Source organism: Geotrypetes seraphini, chromosome 5, assembly GCF_902459505.1.
Source record: "Geotrypetes seraphini chromosome 5, aGeoSer1.1, whole genome shotgun sequence".
Lineage (NCBI taxonomy): Eukaryota > Metazoa > Chordata > Amphibia > Gymnophiona > Dermophiidae > Geotrypetes > Geotrypetes seraphini.
Window position 1 is genome coordinate 202,722,299 of NC_047088.1, and position 21,430 is coordinate 202,743,728.

The following is a 21,430-nucleotide window of genomic DNA, read 5'->3' on the forward strand; positions in this document are numbered from 1 at the left end:
GTATTGGTAGAGTGGCAAGATTCTGTAACAAAGATAGACTGCCTTGAAATCATCAAATTGTGAGTGTTTATTCTTTAATTCAAGTTATTTAAGAAAGTTTTTTTTAAAAAAAGAATTAGAGTCTGGCTGATAGCACTAAAGTTACAGAAGTAAGGGTTAACTGAATGGGAGCCAGCCTAACTCAGTGAGTTCAGCAGTGTTTGGACATTTTGAGAAGTCCCTGTATTATAATGGGACTTGATATACTGGGTTTTGTGTGTGTGTGGTTGCACAATCAAAGTGGTTTACATATTTTAAGACAGGTACCTGTTTTGTACCTGGGGCAATGAAGTGTTAAGTGACTTGCCCAGGGTCACAAGGAGTTATAATGGGAGTTGAACTCACAACCTCAGGGTGCTGAGGCAGCTGCTCCAACCACTAGGCCATTCCTCTACTCCTGGTGAGTAATAAACTAAAAAACAAAAAATAACCAAATGGGAAAATGTATTAAAACCCTTTGTACTCTTGTCTTCTGTCTGATAATCTTCTCTGATTCTCTGGACTTGCTCATCTCTGGCTGATACCCACTCCTGTTAAGATAGCTGGGTCTCTCCTCACTCTTTCTCTGTAGCCTCACTTTTGGATGCACCAGCTACTAGAAACCCATAAGAGACTTCCTCACAAGCACAATCTCAACGTCTTCATTTTTTCTACTTCCTCTGGGTTCTGTGAACCTGCTGGGATCTTAGAGTGGATAATTCCCCAAAATCTCTTTATCTCTCTGGCTCATGATGCCACCAAGAATAATAACAATACTATAAATAGCTATTCAATAACTGGAATCCAATTTAATACATTCAGCACCCTTAAACTTCCAGTGTTGTCTGTCACAAATTTTCTACCATACCTTAATTCAATTAGGGATGGTAACGATCCTCAGAGGGTCAAACTACCCCAACGGTTCTCGTGAAACAAATCACTGAACTCGATCTTCATAGGATCAAATTTTCATTAATTATTTTTTAATACTTTTTTGTTTTTAATTTTTTAATTGTACTAATTATTCATAAATATATTTTTATAAAACAGTTCATTTTTATGAAGTACTTAACTTGACATATCCATAAATATATATATTCATAAATATTCAAGTTAAGTACTTCATAAAAATGAACTGTTTTATAAAAATATATTTATAAATAATTAGTACAATAAATAAACAAAAATAATACCAAGAATAATAAGGCACAAAACACAAGAAACAAAACTCCAGAAATATCTGAGCTTCTATTCTTCAGTCCATCAACCATCTTGAATCTCAAGACTCTCTCCTGATTGTCTGGCTTTTCAACAAGTACTGACCCTACGCAGGAAGGTTTTCGTGACAAAATCACACTTTTCCAAGTTCATCGGATTCGATTAAACCAGTGGCCTTCTGGTCCTAAGAGTTCACTCTCATGAGTCTGGCTAATCCCACTTTAAGAACATAAGAATTGCCATACTAGGTATACTGCTTCTAACAGTGTCCAATCCAGGACGCAAGTACCTGGCAGAATCCCAAATAGTAGCAAGATTCTATTCTATTGATCCTAGGACAAGCAGTGGCTTCCCTCATGTCTACCTCAATAGCAGACTATGGACTTTTCCTTCAGAAATGTGTTTGTTAAGTGAAAAAATATTTCCTACTATTCATTTTAAAAGTATTACCATATAACTTCATTACTATGAACTCTGGGTCTCAGCAGGACAGGAAAAATGAGAAACTATTTCAATCTTGGAGTGGTTTGGTACCTCAGGACCCCTATTCTCTATCAGGCCAGAAACTCTTCATGAGTTCTGTATCCTAAAACCACTAGTGCAGCTTTGTAAAAGGAGCCCTCTGTCTAATGTACCTGGGGCAATGAAGGATTAAGGGGTCCTTTTATTAAGCACGCTAGCTGTTTTAGCGCACATTAAATGCTAACATGTCCACAGAATATAATGGATGCATTAGCATCTAGCACGTGCTAAAACAGCTGGCACTCCTTAGTAAAAGGACCCCTAAGTGATTTACCCAAGGTCACAAGCAGCAGCATGGGATTTGAACCCACAACCTCAGGGTCCTGAGGCTCTAGCTCTAACCATTATGCCACACACTCTCCCAGTCAAATTAACCTATTGAGATAATAATTAAGTTTTCAATATTTTTCTAAAATCTAGGCAACATTCTTCATTATACAAAGATCCCAGAAGTCCATTCCAAATTTTAGTACCCATATAAGATAAAGCAGTCCAACAGGCAGTCTCGAGCTTTACAAATAGACAGAAACTTTAGCAGTGTTTCTCGGGAAAAGCAAAGTATTCCTAACAGAATAGAAGAGCAACATGTTCCTTTAGTGACATCCACAAAAAAATCTAAATGCTGGAAATGCATATCTGTCTCTCTCAGTTCAGCTACATGCATTCATTACGGGAAATACTATAGATCTGTGATATTGTGACTAAACTGATTCATCAAATTCAAAAAAAACACAAAACTGTGGGCAGGGAAACAAAGATTTTATTTGAAAGCAACAGGAAGTCACCCAGCTTTAAATGGTCAGCAAAATTCTCAATTATGGTGCAGTGGTTAAGCGACAGCCTCAGCACGCTGGGGTTGTGGGTTCAAACCCATGCTACTCCTTGTGACCTTGGGCAAGTCACTTAATCCCCCCATTGCCCCAGGTACATTAACTAAATTGTGAGCCCACCGGGACAGACAGGGAGAAATGCTTGAGTACCTGAATAAATTCATGTAAACTGTCCGGAGCTCTCCTGGGAGAACGGTAAAGAAAATTGAATAAATAAATAAAAAGTAAAGAGGGCTGGATACAGTACAATTCAAACAGACCCACTATAGGCAACAAGGAGATAGAGAAATCATGGAAAACTCAAAAGCAGTATGCCTCCTAATGCTGCCTGATATTTATAGAGTTCTGGCGTGACTGCTCTCCTTTTGAATGGTTTGAAGCATTCACCTGATACAATTTATGGAACACTTCAGCCTCTCACGCTGCCTTAAGCTCTATGACCTGTTTTAGGCGTGCACCCGACTTATTTGTGTGACGCCAGTGGTTTGTTCTTTTCAGGGCTGGGCAAGAGATGGCATTATGACGCAGAGCCTAAGAAAGCCTCATCTGCATATAAATAGACCTAATCAGAAATGCAAATTGCAATCAGGAGGAATTTTAAAAGCCTGCGATAATTGCACGATTGTGCAGATAACAAAAGGTCAAACACTTGTATTGTTACAGCTTTAAAGTGCTACCAGACTGTGTAATTATTTCTACTTCCCCACTGTGAATGAACAACATGGCAAAGATAGGCTTGTAGCAATTCATAATTATTATTAATCAACTCCCAAAGCAGCTTCTAAAATATTTTTCTGTTACTGTCACAAAGAGTAGCAGTATCCCAGTTGCTCAATTAATTAATACTCCACAAGAACAAAAGCTACATTAATAAAATTGCACAAATAATTTTATGAAAGAATATATTTTATATTTAAAAAATTATTTTATTAACATTTCCAAAATACAACAAAATCATGAGATCAAAGATCAGAGGCATGATACAAAACTCCTTACCATATAAAAAGTAAACCGAGAGAGAATCTAAAACTCCCCTGAAATTCAGATGTGCCAACAATGCCTGCGCTGATGGAGAACCAGACAATACTAACGGCTCCTTTTACTAAGCTGCAGTAGCATTTTTAGCGCGCGCTGCAGATTAGCGCTCGCTAACCCCCGTGCTACGCGGGAAAACTAACACCAGCTCAATGGAGGCATTAGCGTCTAGCACGCGCGCTAAAACTGCAAGCGCAGCTTAGTAAAAGGAGCCCTAGGGATAGACATGGGAAATGTCAAGCGACCTATCTCATGCCTTTGCATACTGCTAACAAATGACGAAAACAAGCTGAAAATAGTGCACACTCTTTACAAATAAATTCATAATACTGTGCACATGTGAACATAAAACATAACCTAAAAATGCATTTGTATATCACAAAACCTAACAGTTCTATGCAGTTAACAAAGAAAACTGAACAAACTTGGAGAAATACAAAATATCAAAGTTTCATAAATTTTTCTAATAAATAAGTCTTTAATAATTTCCTACAATGTATGTACAAACTATTGTGTGCACTATCAGGAAAGAGTACTCACTCTTTCCAATGGAATGTGCCCCCTGTACAAACAGTGGCAAATTGAAGGAAGTTGGCATCAAGGATGGGGGCACCTGGCATCGCCACGCAAAGTGCCCCAAATGCACTCTTCCCTGTTGCCCCAGCATCACCATGACCCCACCCCATCCCATACCTCTTCAAATCTTTACCAGCATTAAGCAAGCTGTCTTATACCTGCTAGCACTAGCTGTGCCTTCCTTCTGACATCGCTTCCTGGGCTCATGAACAGGAAGTGACATAAGAGGAAGAGATGAGGCCAGTGTGAGCAGTCTGTAGGACAGCCTGTTTGCTGTCAGTGAAGATTTGAAGAGGTAAGGAGTGGGGGTGCTTTTCAGATACCCTCCCATCACAGTGGGGGAAGAGGAGAGGTGCCAGCACCCCTGCCAGGTTAGCACCCCACTCCACTTTACTATGCCACTGTATACAAATACAATGCAAGTGCAAAAATCCAGATGCCAGAAATCTGGACCCTTTAAAATTGCAATCTGGATAATCTGAGAATCCGGACTCTTTAGGAAAGAGAGAGAGCTGGTGACGCTGGAGCCTTTACAGTCCAAGTTACAATGCGGAAAAAAATTAATATTGAAAACATTTTACTGTAAAATGCCTATTTTCTCTGACTCTCCTAATATGGTCTAATTTAACGAGACATGTGAGGGGCATTTTTGATAAGACATCTAAGTTTGAGTTTGGATATTTAGTGAAAGACATCCAAAAATCCAGAAGAGAAAATGTCCATTTTCAAAACCACAAAGCGTCTATCTTTTTCATTTTTTGACTATGACTTCTCTAGACATTTTGGCCCTTGGTGCATCTATCATTTTTGACAATTTTTGAAAATAAAACATCCAAATGAAAAATGCTCACAAACAAGCCATTGAGATGTAGAAGCAGCCAGCATTCTTTGCAAACTGGCCACTGACATCTGAGCAGAGCTGAGGGGAACTCTAAGTGGTACAACAGTGAATGACACATTAAAAAGTCCCAGGTACATAGTTCAACATAACTTGCTTAAATTGTATGGTGAACCCTCCAAAACCCATCCAAAACTTACTGTATCTACTTGTACACCACAACAATAGAAACATAGAAACATAGAAATAAACGGCAGATAAGGGCCCACGGCCCATCTAGTCTGCCCACCTTAATGTCCCTCCCCTACCTTTGCCCTGTGAAGAGATCCCATGTGCCGATCCCATTTGGCCTTAAAATCAGGCATAGAAACATAGAAATAGACGGCAGATAAGGGCCCACGGCCCATCTCTTATGCCGCCTAAAACATGCCCCCTTGGAATTTAAATGAAGAGGCATGACCATCCTAGAAAGATGTCTAAAATATGGGTTTTGAAAATAGTGATTTGGACATTTTAGCAAGAAATGCATCCAAATGCCACTTTATACCATTTTTGGACATTTTTTTCTTTTTTGAATATGAACCCCATAATATTTAAGTTTCTTATATTTTTTTTCCCCGTAGATATACCCAGTTTGATAAATGAAGCATTCTGTATTTGTTAGTGAATAAATCAATAACATTGGCTTGTTCATCTCTTCTTTATTCCTTAAATTTGAAATTTAAACATACTGCCTGAGAATTTGGAAAATTTGAAAATCCAGACTGACCCAATCCCCTAGCGGTCAGGATTTTATAACTTGAACTGCACAGTATTTGCAGAGAGCACATTCTTAGTGACATTGCTCCTGTATTGACAAAAATGGCCAAGAAAATATGAATAAAATGAAATTTTCTATAAAAGACATGGGAAACAAATAAAAATTTTCTGGCTGCCATTTCAAAAGAAAGAGATGATCATAAATAGATTAACCTGGCTATTTTCAGTCATCTTCTTGTCCACAACTGCCAATTAAAATATAATCTGAAGCTGTAAAAATCATGCTTATGACTTTATTAAAACAAATACTCATACTTGCAAAGACACACTAATTTAATCTAAAATGATTCATATATTGGGGTCCTTTTACTAAGGCACGCTAATTGATTTAGTGCACACTAAATATTAGTGCGTGCTAAATGCTAAGGTGCCATTATATTCTATGGGCAATTTAGCATGTGCTAAATAGGTTAGCTCGCCTTAGTAAAAGGATCCCCTAAGTGTTATTTTCTAATCTGCTCACACAGCATTTGCTCAGGTGAACCATGCATTCACCAGAGGGAAAGCGCTCATATTATTTGTCACTACTGCTCACTATTTCCCTCCAGTACTTGTTCAGACTAGAGTACAGAGGAATCAAGGGTCCAGCAGAGCCATCATGATTTTCAGGACCAACAAGGCAGGGATAATTCAGCATTACTTCTGCCCTTGACGGTCTCACTATGTCCTCAGATAAAGGATATGGGGTTCAAAGGTGACTAGTTAATGAGAGAAGGGGATATAGGAAACCTCAAGTTTAGAAAGTCGGGAGAGGTAGGGTTCAACATTGTGCTCCTGGGAATTATAGGGTGATATTGGCGAAGAGGGAGGATGACCAATAGATGCATCATTATTGAACCCTGTCATTTTTGACAGGCTTATCTACATGTAAATTATTTTTCTAAAAAGGCTTCTCTATCCTTCTATTTTTACATTTTGAGTCGTCTTCATTGCTCCTGATTCAGTTAACAGCAGTTTACCACCTCAGTTAGTTTTACTCTGTGAAAACCTTATTTTGCATTTATCATTCCAGTGAGTCAAGTGCACCATCTAGCGTTGTACCTGGGAATCTTAAAGAGAGCTTTCACAGGATGCATGTCAGCCAAAGGAGGGTCGCCGTCAGCCAGTTCGATTGCAGTGATCCCAAGGGACCACACGTCACACCGCACGTCATATGAGCAGTCATACTGCTGTTCACAAGCAATGACCTGTCAGACAAAGCAGAGGAAAAGAGTGAGACAATGTTAACCCCCTCTAGTACTGAAGTGATTTTGGAAGTCAGGATTTTGATAGCATTCTGCTCATTTCTCTGCTGGTTTTTACATGATTCTGGGCTTCGAATATTTATTTATTTTCAACGGGATTTATTTGTTATCTTTGTGACTTTATTTTAATATGGCACTATATTTTTCAGTAATACATACGCAGTTGATGATGCACTTGTGGAGAGGGAGAGATGATTGCAAATAGGGTTACCATATGGCTCCAGAAAAAGGAGGATGGATCGAGACATCTGGGATTTAGTTCTATTGCTTTCAATGGAAGTAAAACCCAGATGTCTCAATCCGCCCTTCTTTTTCTGGAGCCATATGGTAATCCTAATTACAAAGCAATATGGGCCTGATATTGAGCAGGTGGCAGGCAGCGCTTTTGCTGTCCACCACCATTGCTAAGCCAGGATATTAAGGGGTCCTTTTACTACGGCATGCTAGCCGAATTAGCGCACGCTAAATCATTTAGCACACCTTAGTAAAAGAGGGGGCAAATGTCAGGCCATTCCCAACGACTGGCATTGAATATCTGGTTTCATTTTTGGCCACAGCAACTTAACTGGTTATGCCAATATCCAGCACTAACCAGTTAAGCCTATGTTTAGTGCTAATTGGTCCAGCGCTTAGCAACTAAACCTAGGCCTATTATTTATGCGGCCTGTTTTATCCACTAAACATAGCTGGTTTGGCGCTGAATAACTGCACCTAGCCAGCTATGTCATGTGATTTAGCCAGTTGGGGGTATGCAACCTATTTGCTTACCCGAAGATTTTAGGCTGTAAACTCAGGTCTTATTTAGATAGGATGCTTGTTTTCCAAGCAAGCAAACAACAGTCCTGGTTGGGTAACTATATCAGCGGAGCCATGCTGTCCTATGGCGCTTTAAGAAAAGAAATCAAGACAATATTATTTGATAAATTCATCTCTTAATCTGTTCTTTTATCTTTATTTTTAAACATAACTAATCTTATCCTATCAATTTTAAACTTTTAATGTCTTTTTTATACAACAGGCTGTATTCATTTTTTACTATTTTGTATTACACTGATTGTCCAGTTTTTCTCTTTTGTGGAAACCGCCTAGAATTCTTTTGATTAAGGCGGTATTGAAAAATAAAGTTATGTTATGTTAAAGTTATGATTCTATAAAGTGCGCCTAAAAGAAGGCGAGTGCCGCCTAGTGCCACGCACAGCATGATTCCATACAAGTTAGGTGCATTTTATAGAATTGTGTTTAGCGCCGCTTGGCGTCCTAACTTTAGGTACACCTTATTTATGCCTGCGCCTATGTTAGATGCCTAATGGCGCTTATTTCACAAAGAGGTGCCTAACCGTCCCCCTAACCATGCCCCTTCTGCCTTATTTTTGGTCCGGGTTGTCATCGTAGTTCGGGGGGGGGGGGGGAGGCGGGTGCCATCACAGCATAGCATTTTTTTTTTTTTTTTATGGAGCAGATTTTGTGCGTGTTTTACATACACAAAACATCTGTGCCCATAGGGGGAAAAAGCAATTTAAAAGTCTCCTGATGAACAGAGCAATAAATATCATTAAATTCAAAAACCACTATTGTATCAGACAAACTTGGGAGCTATATATGGTTCCTGTATCTACTACCAATAATTCAGAGACAATAGAATAATACAAAAATATGATGGTTTTGGTTACTTTTAAAATCATACCATGGAACTCAGTATTTCAAGAAGTAAAGTAAGACAAGTAACATTGGAAGGGTGTTTTATGTCTTAAGATTTCTGTCCAATGTCATTTGTCTTTTTTTATTTCCTGAAATACCGAGGTCCATACTGTGAATCAGAATTCACAGTTAAAACTTCACATTTGTATACTATTAAAGTGCATAATCAAAATGCTCAATGGATTAGGAGTTAATGTTAGAAAAGTTGTGAGTCAGAAGCTATTAACCTGGAGCTGACTCAGCATCCCAAAATGCTGGTAACAGACTAGTGAATAAGATGAGTGACCAGAGAATGCTTGTAATGATTTGATGTGCTGTACTTTCTCCATTGCAAATATTTAATCATGCTTAGGAATGTGCATTTGTCTGAAATAACATTGGAAATATAAATAACATTTACCTTGTCATTTCTAAATAACCCCCCCCCCCCCCATGTTAATAGCTGTGTCTCATATTTCTGGTTACCTTAGAAACATAGAAACATAGAAATTGACGGCAGAAAAGGGCTATAGCCCATCAAGTCTGCCCATACCAATGACCCACTCCCTGATTCTTACTCTCCTAGAGATCCCACATGAATATCCCATTTTCTCTTGAACTCTAACACGCTGCTGGCCTCAATCACCCTCTGAGGCAGCTCGTTCCAATGATCGACCACCCTTTCAGTGAAGAAGTACTTCCTCGCATCACCCTGAAATTTCCCTCCCCTGATTTTCAGCGAGTGTCCTCTGGTTACCGAGGGCCCTGTAAGACTGAAGATATCATCTTTCACCTCTATACGCCCAGTAATATACTTAAAGGTCTCAATCATGTCCCCTCTCTCTCTTCGCTCCTCCAGTGAGTACATCCGCAGTTTTTTTAACCTTTCTTCATACGTGAGTTCCCTGAGCCCCAAAACCATCCTGGTAGCCATTCGCTGAACCGACTCAATTCTCAACACATCTTTTTGGTAGTGTGGTCTCCAGAATTGAACACAATACTCGAGATGAGGTCTCACCATGGATCTGTACAGCGGCATTATGACTTCAGGTTTTCTGCTGACAAAACCCCTACGGATACAGCCCATCATTTGTCTTACTGGTCCAGCAGGAAACAGCTCAGGGCAGTCTCTGGGCTTGTTTCCTGCTGCTACAACTGACTCGAATACTACAATAGAACAAGAAAAGAACTAGGGCCTAGATTCTCAATTAAAAAAAAAAAAAAAAAACATCGCAACATGTAACGATTTTTAAAAAGAGAGTCATTCTCTAAAAAATTAGGTTGACTCGCTAAATTTGCATGTGCCCATCGTTGTGATAGGGATGGGCACATGAGCAGAATAAATGCAAAAAAAACAAAACCCCAGCAGGAGAGATGCCCAAAAAAGGTTTGAATAAATTCTTAAAAGGGAAGTCCATAGGTCATTATTGAGATGGCTTGGGGAAATCCATTGCTTATTCTTAGGATAAGCAGCATAAAATCTGTTTTATTACTTGGGATCTAGCTAGGTACTTGGGACATGGATGCTAGGGTGCATAGGGAGAGGTATGGCCAGTAGGAAAAAGGAGGTATTGATGCCCCTGTATAAGACTTTGGTGAGACCTCATTTGGAATATTGTGTACAATTCTGGAGGCTGCACCTTCAAAAAGATATAAAAAAGATGGAGACGGTTCAGAGGAAGGCTACTAAAATGGTATGTGGTCTTTGTCATAAGGCGTATGGGGACAGATTTAAAGATCTCAATAAGTATTACTTTGGAGGAAAGGCGGGAGAGGAGAGATATAATAGAAATCTTTAAATATCTACGTGGTGTAAATGCACATGAGTCGAGTCTCTTTCATTTGAAAGGAAGTTCTGAAATGAGAGGAAATAGGATGAAGTTAAGAGATGATAAGCTCAGGAGTAATCTAAGGAAATACTTTTTTACAGAAAGGGTGGTAGATGCGTGGAACAATCTCCCGGAAGAAGTGGTGGAGACAAAGACTGTGTCTGAATTCAAGAAAGCTTGAGATAGGCACGTGGGATCTCTTAGAGAGGAAGATAATTATGGTTACTGCGGATGGGCAGACTGGATGGGCCATTTGGCCTTTTTCTGCCATCATGTCTCTCTGATTCTATGATACTGGGCTTGATGGACCTTCAGTCTGTCCCAGTATAACAATTCTTATGAAGATTTCTGCCCCAAACCTCTGGGCTTGTTTCCTGTTGTGCCCTTAAAAAATTATAAAAGCAAAATAAGCCTACAAGCAAAACAGGAAACTTAAAAAAAAAAAATGAATTGTTTTGACATCCCTGATATGGCTAATGAATACTTCCTACCAAGTTTTGAATCAATCAATCAATAAATAAATAATGTATCAAGAGGGAAGCAGCAGTTCTTAAAGCTAAATGTGTCATTTATTTTTATGTGGAGACATTTTGCATGCTGAAACCTCAGCACCCAAAAAAGATACAAAGTTAAATAGTAAAATCCTAACAATTACAGCATGAAATCATGTTTACAAAATGAGAATAAAAGGTATTCTCTGAGGGTCAATAATCAGACATGTCTACATGGATAAAGGCATGTCTACCTGTGTATAAGCATAGTCTGATTTTCTCCTGTATTGGTGAAGGAAGGGAAAAATAATCAGACAGAATTTTGTTAAGAACACTCTACATACTTCTTCCCAATCAAAAAAGGAAGGAATTAGGTCAGGGGCAAGAAGGATTCAATTTGAAATCTCTGCACGTATATTCCAGCCTGTGTCGTGTGCTTTCTTCAGTGCAGGCACGGAGTACAAGTATGTGTTGGCAGAATTTTCAAAGGCAAATTCCACAAGACTGCAAAACATCTGCAGGACTGCAAACTCTGCAGAAACTTTTAATTATTGTCCTCTAAGTTATCACATGATGCATTTTCAAATGCACTTTTCAATTTTATACGATATTATTTGTACATATACAAAACATTCTATGAGGGCAAATAAAAAATTAAAGGCAATAGTTAAATTACTCAATAACCGGAATAGAGCTAATGAAATGCAACATATGTACTCGTACATTGCCTTTTGGATAGTCCATCCACGCACAGTGCAGTGATCAGCCTTTATTTGTGTGGCATGAAAAAGATCCGAGTATTCTGGAGAGAATTGTCACTGGCAATGAGACATGGGTGCATCACTGCAATCCGGAAAGCAAAGGCAAAGCATGATGAAGTAAAGGAAGTGGTGCTCACCTGGCTTCGGGAACAGTCGAAAAACTTCTCTGCAGTAATGCAGAAGATAGTTGAATAATCCAAATCATAGTTACTAGATGCTAGGGGCCACCTTAGGGGTCAGCTCCCAAGAAAAATATCTGGGTTTCTTTGTAGACAATATGCTGAAACCTTCCACCCAATGTGCGGCAGCGGCCAAAAAAGCAAACAAAATGCTAAGAATTAAAAAAGGGATTTTAAATAAGACCAGGAATGTTATAATGCCTCTGTATTGCTCAATGGTGTGACCTCACCTTGATTACTGTGGTCTCCTTGTCTCAAAAAAGATATAGTGGCACTAGAAAAGGTTCAAAGAAGAGCAACCAAGATGAACAAGGGGATGGAACTTCGCTTGTATGAGGAAAAACTAAAGAGGTTAGGTCAGAGCTCTTCAGCTTGGAAAAGAGACAGCTGAGGGGAGGATATGATTGAAGTCTACAAAGTCCTGAGTGGTGTAGAATGGGTACAAGCGGATCGATTTTTTACTACATCAAGATTTACAAAGACATGGGGACACTCGATTAAGTTACAGAGTAATACTTTTAAACCAATAGGAGGAAATATTTTTTCACTCAGAGAATAGTTAAACTCTGGAATGCGTTGCCAGAGAATGTGGTAAGAACGGTTAATGTAGCTACTTAAAAAAATGGTTTGGATTAGTTCCTAGAGTAAAAGTCCATAGTCTGCTGTTGAGAAGCCACTGCTTGCCCTGGATCAGTAGAAATGGAATGCTGCTACTATTTGGTTCCATAGTGTTGGTGGAACAAAGTTGAGTTTAATTGTTTCTGGAAGGAAAGGTATGGGATTTCATCAATGAATCCTTGAAGTATGGAGTTCCATAGATTAGGACCCGTTTATGAAAAGGCTCTCATTCTAGTTGATTGTAGTTTTATATCTCTCAGGTTTGAGATTTCAAATCGGTCATGTTGAGATGATCTTAGAGCTCTATTAGATTGATATCTGGCCAGTTTTTTGTACAGATACTCTGGAAGATAAAGATGCTAGGCTTTGAAGACTAGACAAAGCAGCTTAAATTCAATTTGTTTGTTTATTGGCAGCTAGCGTAATTCGAATAGTACTGGCGTAATGCGTGCACCTTTTAGAAGCCTGGCCACAGTGTTTTGGATTAGCTGTAGGCAGGAGTGGTTGTCTATGGTTGACCCTAAAAATAATGTGTTACAGTAATCTAGCTGACTAGTAATGAAAGCATGAATTAGTTTTGTTAGATAACCTGCAGTCAGCACAGGTTTTAATTGTCAGTAGTTTTAGATGGTAGAAGCACATTTTTACTGCATGGCTTATCTGAAGTCTGAACATAAGAACTGCCATCTCTGGATCAGACCCTCGGTCCATCAAGTCCGGCGATCCGCACACACGGAAGCCCAGCCAGGTGTACACCTGGTGTAATTCTAGTCACCCATATCCCTCTATGCCTCTCATAAGGAGATGTGCATCTAGTTTGCTTTTGAATCCTAGAACAGTGGATTCTGCAACAACCTCCTCCGGGAGAGCATTCCAGGTTTCCACCACCCGCTACATGAAGCAGAACTTCCTGATATTTGTCAAGTTCAAGTTCAAGTTTATTTGTTCTTGATGAATCGCCTATTCAAATTGCTAGGCGATGTACAGCAATAAAAACATATACTAATAAAATATACAAATAAAATGTTAGTATTAACATATAAAATAACTTTTGTTATGAGTTAGAACTAAACAAACTGAGCACATACATTTAAAATAAGTTTATGGGTTGAGACTTACAAGAATTGTGAGGATAAAAGGGGAAAAAAGTTACAATTTTTGGATAGAAGAGAGGAAAAAACATAAAAGGGAAGAACAAAAAGGAGGATAAAGTTAGCTGCTTAAAAAGAGAGAAAAGAAAAAAAACAAAACAAAAAAAATTTGATATTTAATATACTAGGAGTCATAGGCGTCCTTAAAAAGAAATGTTTTTAACGTTTTTTTAAACAAAGTTAAATCTTTTAGTTCTCTAATATATTGTGGTAAGAGATTCCATGAATGGGGGGCCATGACTGAGAACATATCATGCCGTCTGATACCTATGACTTTCAATGAAGGAACGGAGAGAAGATTGTGAGAGGTTGAGCGAAGAGATCGTGTTGTGCTGTAGGGGATTAGCCATCTATTGATAAATTGGGGTTATAGATTTGTCCCCCCTCAGCTTCAGTCCATGTCCTCTTGTCCGTGTCACATTGGACATTGTAAATAATTTTTTTTCCTGCTCTATTTTGTCAATTCCTTTCAGTATTTTGAAAGTCTCGATCATATCCCCTCACAGTCTCCTTTTCTCAAGGGAGAACAATCCCAGTCTCTTAAGTCGTTCCTCGTATTCCAGGTTCTCCATATATTTTATTAGCTTTGTTGCTCATCTCTGCACCCTCTCCAGCAGTTTTGTGTCCTTTTTTAGGTTGGGAGACCAATGTTGGACACAGTATTCTAAGTGTGGTCTGACCATTGCTCTGTAAAGCGCCATTATAACTTTCTCCGATCTACTCATGATTCCCTTCTTTATCATGCCTAACATTTTATTCACTTTCTTTGCCGCTGCTGCGCATTGTGCCAATGGTTTCAGGGTCCTATCTATCAGTACACCCAAGTCCTTTTCTTGTTTGCTCTTACCCAGAGTTGCACCTGACATTCTATACTCGTGTTCCTTGTTCTTTCTGCCCAAATGCATCACTTTCCACTTTTCCACATTAAACTTCATCTGCCATTTCTCTGCCCATTTCTCTAATTGACACAAGTCACTCTGGAGTTCCTCGCTATCCTTCTGCGATCTGATTGCCCGGCATAGCTTTGTGTTGTCTGCAAACTTGATGATCTCACTGGATGTTCCTTCTTCTAGGTCATTAATGAAAATATTAAATAAGATGGGCCCAAGTACCGAGCCCTGGGGTACACCGCTAGTCACTTTCTCCCAGTCTGACAACTTCCCATTTATGCCTACTCTCTGCTTTCTTTTCTCTAGCCATTTGCCTATCCATCTTAGTATATCTCCCTCTATTCCATGGCTTTGTAGTTTCCTGAGAAGTCTCTCATGTGGAACCTTGTCGAACGCTTTCTGGAAGTCCAAGAATATTATGTCCACCAGTTCTCCACTATCAATTTGTTTGTTCATGGTCTCAAAAAATTGAAGTAAATTCATCAAACACGATTTCCCTTTCCTTAAGCCATGTTGGCTGGCTCTCATCAGGTCGTGTGTATCCAAGTGCCTGACTATGCTATCTTTAATCAGTGCTTCAACCATCTTTCCAGGGACAGACATAAGACTCACAGGTCTGTAGTTGCCCGGTTCTCCTCTTGATCCTTTTTTGAAAATTGGCGTGACATTCGCTATCTTCCAGTCATCTGGTATCTATCCAGTTCTAACTGACAGGGTAGCAAGTTTTTGCAATAGTTCTCCGATTTCAACTTTCAGTTCTTTTAAGACTCTCGGGTGAATTCCATCCGGTCCAGGGGATTTGTCACTTTTAAGTTTGTCGATCTGGTAGTATATCTGGTCCAAGTCCACTTCTACTGTGGTGAGGCTGTCCTCTATTACTCCTTTGAACACTTTGCTTCTGGTATTGTTGCGGTGTCCTCCTTCGTAAGCTTAACTCAAAATTGTAGCATATTCCCAGTGTCAGGATTTCAGACTTAAGTTGGATGGGTTTGCCAGCGAGTTCTGAAAGTATATGTAGAGCAGATTGGCTGCATGATAGCTACATAGCTGTGAATTTGTCTGCGTTTACAATTAGATTGTTGTCTGCTATCCAGATGTTAAGATCCATCAACTTTCTATTGAGGTCAGAAATTACTTCTTCTTGGTTGTTACCCACAAATATGAACAGCTGTATATCATCTGCAAAGATGTAGAATTTGATTTTCCAGGACTCTAATAACTTTGCTAAAGGGAACAGATACAAATTGAAAAGAGTTGGTGATAATAAGGACCCCTGTGGAACTCCCGATTTCTCATGTCTGTTTTCCAACCTTTCATTGTTCCAGTGAACTGAACAGAAACGATTAGTGAAGTATAGTTGGATGTCATCGACGAAGGAGTGGATCTAAATTTGGTGTTTCTGCTCTATATCTAGGACGGGTTTAAGGTAGATATTGAATAAGAGAGGGCACCCCATATTTGATTGGTTTCGGTTTGGATAGGGTTGAGCCCATTAGTACACTTTGGCTTCTGTTACATTATGCAACATCTTGGATGCCAATCTCAGTGAGTTGCATAATGAGGAGGTGATGGTCAATGGTGTCAAAGGCTGCATCCAATTATGTGACAGTTCTAAAACTGCTCTCATCCTTTTCATGCAGCACTAAAGACTGCTGTCTTTTACAGCTGGTCTTCAGAGTGCAGCATGAAGAATGTAGCAACAGAAGAAAGTGTATTCATCACTCTAAGGAGAGTTGATGACTGCCAGATGTCAATATGACCCATTTTATTTTGTCAAATTTCAACCAATTCCCAGATTACTGCAAGTATTTATGATTTGGAGAACTCAGATGTACGTTCTCTGCTGAATACTTGTTGTACAGTATGTTGACATTCATTTTAAAGTCTAGTTTTACTTTCAATCCACATTTTCATATGGCAGGAATTAAGGACTGTCTGTTTTAATGGAAAGCCAGAAATCAAAGCAGCATAAACATAATGAACAAACTCTGCGTACCTCAGGTGCCATCCAAAACGGTGTGCCAACAGATGTGTTCCGCCGGAGCCGGGCACTGGTCAGTTGTGCTGAAACACCTACAACAGAGACAAATATGGTAACAAAATTTAAGAAAATATGAGATAGTTGCAGAGAATTAGCTCAGAAGAAATGAGGGGAAAATCAGTGATCAACTGAGAGTTGGTGGCATTGCACTAGGTATAAAGGTCAGTAGACTAAATTTACATAATAAGAACATAAGAATAGCTATACTGGGTCAGATTAATGGTCCATCTAGCCCAGTATCCTGTTTCCAACAGTGGCCAATCCAGGCCACAAGTACCTAGGAGAACCCCAAATAAGAACAACATTCCATGCTACCAATCCCAGGGCAAGCAGTGGCTTCCCCCATATCTGTCTCAATAGTAAACTATGGATTTTTCCTCCAGGAACTTGTCCATACCTTTTTTAAACCCAGACATGCTAACCACTGTTACCACATCTTCTGGCAATGAGTTCCAGAGCTTAACTATTCTTTAAGTGAAAAAATATTTGTTCCTATTTGTTTTTAAAGTATTTTCATGTAATTTAATTGCTTGTTTCTGGTCTTTGTATTTTCTGAAAGAGTGAAAAATTGATTCACATTTATCCTTTCTATACCACTCAGGGTTTTGTAGACCTCAAATCATATCCCTTACTCAGTGGACTCTTTTCCAAGGTGAAGAACCCTAATCTCTTTAGCCTTTCCTCATATGAGAGGCATTCCATCCCCTTTTGGTCACTCTTCTTTAAACCTTTTCTATTCAAAATTCCACTATATCTTTTTTGAGATACGGTGACCAGAACTGAACACAATACTCAAGGTGAGGTCACACATTGGAGCAATCCAGAGGCATATTAATATTCTTGGTCTTATTTACCATCCCTTTCCTAATAATTCCTAGCATCCTGTTTGCTTTTTTGGCCACCCAGCACACTGGACAAAAGATTTCACAATGACACTTAGATCTTTTTCTTGGTTGCTGACTCCTAAGATAGAACCTTGCATCAGGTTAACTATGACCCTTATCTGGCATTCCTTTTCCTATGATCTCTTTTTTAAAATTTTTGTAGTCAAATAGCAACTTACAGATATACTTACTGAAACTGTGTGTACAAATATTTAAGGATACAAGTAATCACATTAGAAAGAAGAGGCCACCTTTTCTGAGAAAAGGACCACAATAATTCTGAAGGTTTGCTTCTTTAAACATTCATTACCCTTATAATGGTGTAATCACTACTTTATGGTCTTTCTTTTAACTAATTCTATTTCTGATGTCTTCTAGTTTAAAGGATAATGTAATCTTTTGCATAAATGCTGGAGAATTAACATCAAAGTACTACCTACAAGTGATCTGCAATATTTTCTAATTATTTTAATTTCTTCATAATTGCAAAAAGAAATCATCTAACCTTCCAGCAGTGTCTGGGGAAATATTCAAGTAAATGTTTCATTTGATAAAGTATTTCAGCAATAGAAGTTTTGTCAAAGTAAGGCAAACTTGAAGAAAATTATTTTGTAGGTTTAAAGAAATTTGTACATTAAATCATTATTTTACTTTAATAAAATATATTACTATTAGACTATGGGGCTGAATCTGTATAGGACACTGGTCTCGGCGACTACCTAAGAAACGGCTGAGAATCGCACACTAGCATCCTATACTGAATCACGTCTGTCTTAAAGAACAGAAGCCTTACCCCCCTCCCCCCCCTTTGATTCTTTAGCTGGAAGTCCATGTCACTGGCACCATTTAGAGAATCATGCCTGCCTGATTGTAAAATTAGGTGGCTCAGACGCCTATCTTTGCCGAGAGATCCCTTGCCATCAGCTGATCATTGCAAGGGAATTCCTGATCAACTGAGCTGGCAGGACTCTCCAAAACTGAAGCTTCAGGGATCAGCTGATCAGGGAAAAATACTCCTGCTGCGATCAGCTGAACTGGCTATAGCAAAGGCTACTAAACATCCACAATCGGTAGGATGGATACCCACTTCCTCCTGCCTAACTCCCCCAACACCTCCCCCCATCCAATCAGCCAGAGGGATGCCTACTCCCTCCTGCCTAACACCCCTAACACCACACTACCCCCCCCCCCACATCCATAATAGTGGCCTTTGGTATTTGGACCAGAAACTCATTAGATTGATTTGATTGGACTGCTTCTATAGTATTCAAATAGATCTCATGCATATTTATTGTGGAACACTTGAAAACCTGACTGGGTTGGGCCTCAAAGGACCATGGCTGCCCACCACTGGTGTAGGATAACCAGTTTCTAATAAAGCCTTGGGATATGATATTGTACTGTGTAAGACAGAGTAAGACAGTCAAACAATTCTGCAGTCTGTTTTTCTCTCTTGGCGGGAGGTGTGGATATTGCAATTTCTCCAACACTCATTGTAGTACTTGAATCATGACAAAGAGAGATTCCCCTCTGTTTTTCATAAGATGCATCATATATAGGCAACCTATGTAGTTGTGCCTTGGGAATTCTTTCTAATCAAGCCTGTGGCACCCAAATGATAGGAAATATTTCTGTATTTTTCTGCCACGTTATCTGGTCTTCAACTCCATTTCTTGGTTCTTGAGGATCTTTTCTCACTCCACATCGTTTATAGACTAATCGCTTGGGACTGACATCTCTATGATTAATGCCATTCTGGTGTTTTGGGTGTTTTTTTTTCCTTTTACCACTATATTCAACTTCCTTGCATCCAGCTTTTCATTGGCTGAGACGGGGATGTCCCATGTGATGATAACCTCTTCATTCTCCACAATTCTCTCAGGGTTATAATATAATGTTTACAAAGTTTCCAATGACTGAGGATGTGCCACCTTTCTGTGCCTTTCCATATAGAAATTTTCTGCCTTTAGCACTTCATATCCAGCTACAAGATGAGTAACCATTTCCAGCTTTTTTTTATACAGAGTCTACAGATGTCTGTTGTACTAGTATTTTTCCATGCTGTGCTGCAACTATCAATTGATCATCTTTAATCATTTATTTGTCCGAGACTCTGGGTTTGATCCATGTATGGTTCCTAGATTAACACTTCATATTTCCCTCTGTATTTATCCATTTACCATTTGTTTCTCCTTGTTTGATGATCTAATTCTCCTGCTTTTTTCTCCTGCTTTGCATATTCAGTTAGTTCCATTACTGTATTATGGGTAATTTTTTTCTCATTTCTTCCACTCACTGAAATTCCTGTCCAGGTTTAATGATGAAACTGGACTCTGGATGCTTGCTTTTCATACTTACTTTTTGTAGGTTTGGATCTATTGATGCTGTTACATAAGTTTTCAAGTTTCAAGTTTTATTAATTTTGATATACCAACCATCAAGTTAATATCTGGCCGGTTAACAATGTATTTAAAAGAAAGAGAAACTAAAAAAAAACTAAAAAAAAAAGAGGTATTGTGTATATACAAATAACATTACAAGACGAACTAGACAGTGAGGATAGAAGGGAAGGGAGGGTGAAGTTACATATTTGAGAAGAAAATGGAGATAGTGGGGTTAGGATAAAACATAATGGAGAGGGACGCTTTAAAGAAAGCGGTTATTGTTGATAAATAGAATAATAAAATAAAAAAATAAAAATAAAAAAAATAAAAAAAAATAATAAAAAAATAATAAAAAAAAGGGATGATGGCTCTAAGTGTTAGCGAAGGCATCGCGAAATAAAAAAGTTTTTAAATCTGTCTTAAATTTATCAAGTCTTGATTCGTCGCGGAGTTGCTGTGGCAGGGAATTCCAGAGGGTAGGGGCAGTTACTGCGAAATTTACTTTACGTGTAAATAAGCCTGCAATGGATCTAAATCCACAAAAAGCATTAGAGGCCCCACATGTTTAAATACAGTAATTTCAGTTCTGCTACCCATTAGCTGACATAAACTGTGATCACACCTCCAGCTCTCACTGATCCTCATTACAGGGTAATTTATTGCAGTAACATAACCTTAATTATATGTGATTAGAGATCCAAGTGGAAGCACAGACAAACACCTGCAAATGTACAATGAACTGGGGGTACAATAAAGCCCATTTGCACACTGCCACAGATAGCAGGCAGCAATATTTGCTAGTAGTTGCTCTCTGGAGCTGCTACTTATCTTGACATCTCTCACTCCCTCTGTTCTACAGCTGAAGGAACTTAGGGAAGTTCTGGTAGCTCCGCTGACTGACCTTTTCAATGAGTTTCTGGAGTCAGAAGTGGTACTGGAGGACTGGAGAAGGGCAGATGTGGTCCCTCTCAAAAGTGGAAGTAAGGAAGTAGGGAATAACAAGCTGGTAAGTCTGACTTCTGCGGTAAGCAAATTAATGGAAACGCTTTTAAAACAGAGAATAGTCAAGTTTCTGGAATCCTCTGGATTACAGTACCAGAGGCAACATGGATTCATTAGAGGTAGGTTTTGTCAGTCAAATCTGATCAATTTCTTTGACTGGATGACCAGAGAATTGGATAGAGGGAGTGCACTAGATGTGGTGTATTTAGATTTTAGCAAAGCCTTTGACAGTGTTCCACACAGATGTCTAATAAATAAACTGAGTGATGGGCCGGGTCAAGAACTGGTTGAGTGGTTGAGTGGTTGAGTGGAAGGCGACAGAGAAGAATGTTTCCTTGCTTGGCTGTTTAAGAGAAATTATAATCTGGGTGTACTTTGCAAGACCAGAACACCGCATCCATGACTTTATGGTTAGAATACTAA

At 39.0% G+C, this 21,430-nt stretch overlaps 1 protein-coding gene across 3 annotated transcripts in view; it reads right to left on the minus strand.

Moving 5' to 3' along the window:
• LOC117361290 (myosin-IIIb-like) overlaps window positions 1-21,430 on the minus strand; it is a 149,282-nt gene that overhangs the window by 20,561 nt on the left and 107,291 nt on the right. For 2 of the 3 annotated variants that reach the window (XM_033946437.1, XM_033946436.1), the window contains exons 6-7: window positions 16,693-16,769; window positions 6,898-7,043 (exon numbers count right to left, since the gene is read on the minus strand). In XM_033946437.1, coding sequence (XP_033802328.1) covers window positions 6,898-7,043; window positions 16,693-16,769 — 223 coding nt within the window. Of the gene's footprint in view, window positions 1-5,890; window positions 6,042-6,897; window positions 7,044-16,692; window positions 16,770-21,430 lie in introns of those variants that run through there. The other variant, XM_033946439.1, reaches the window with a different exon arrangement.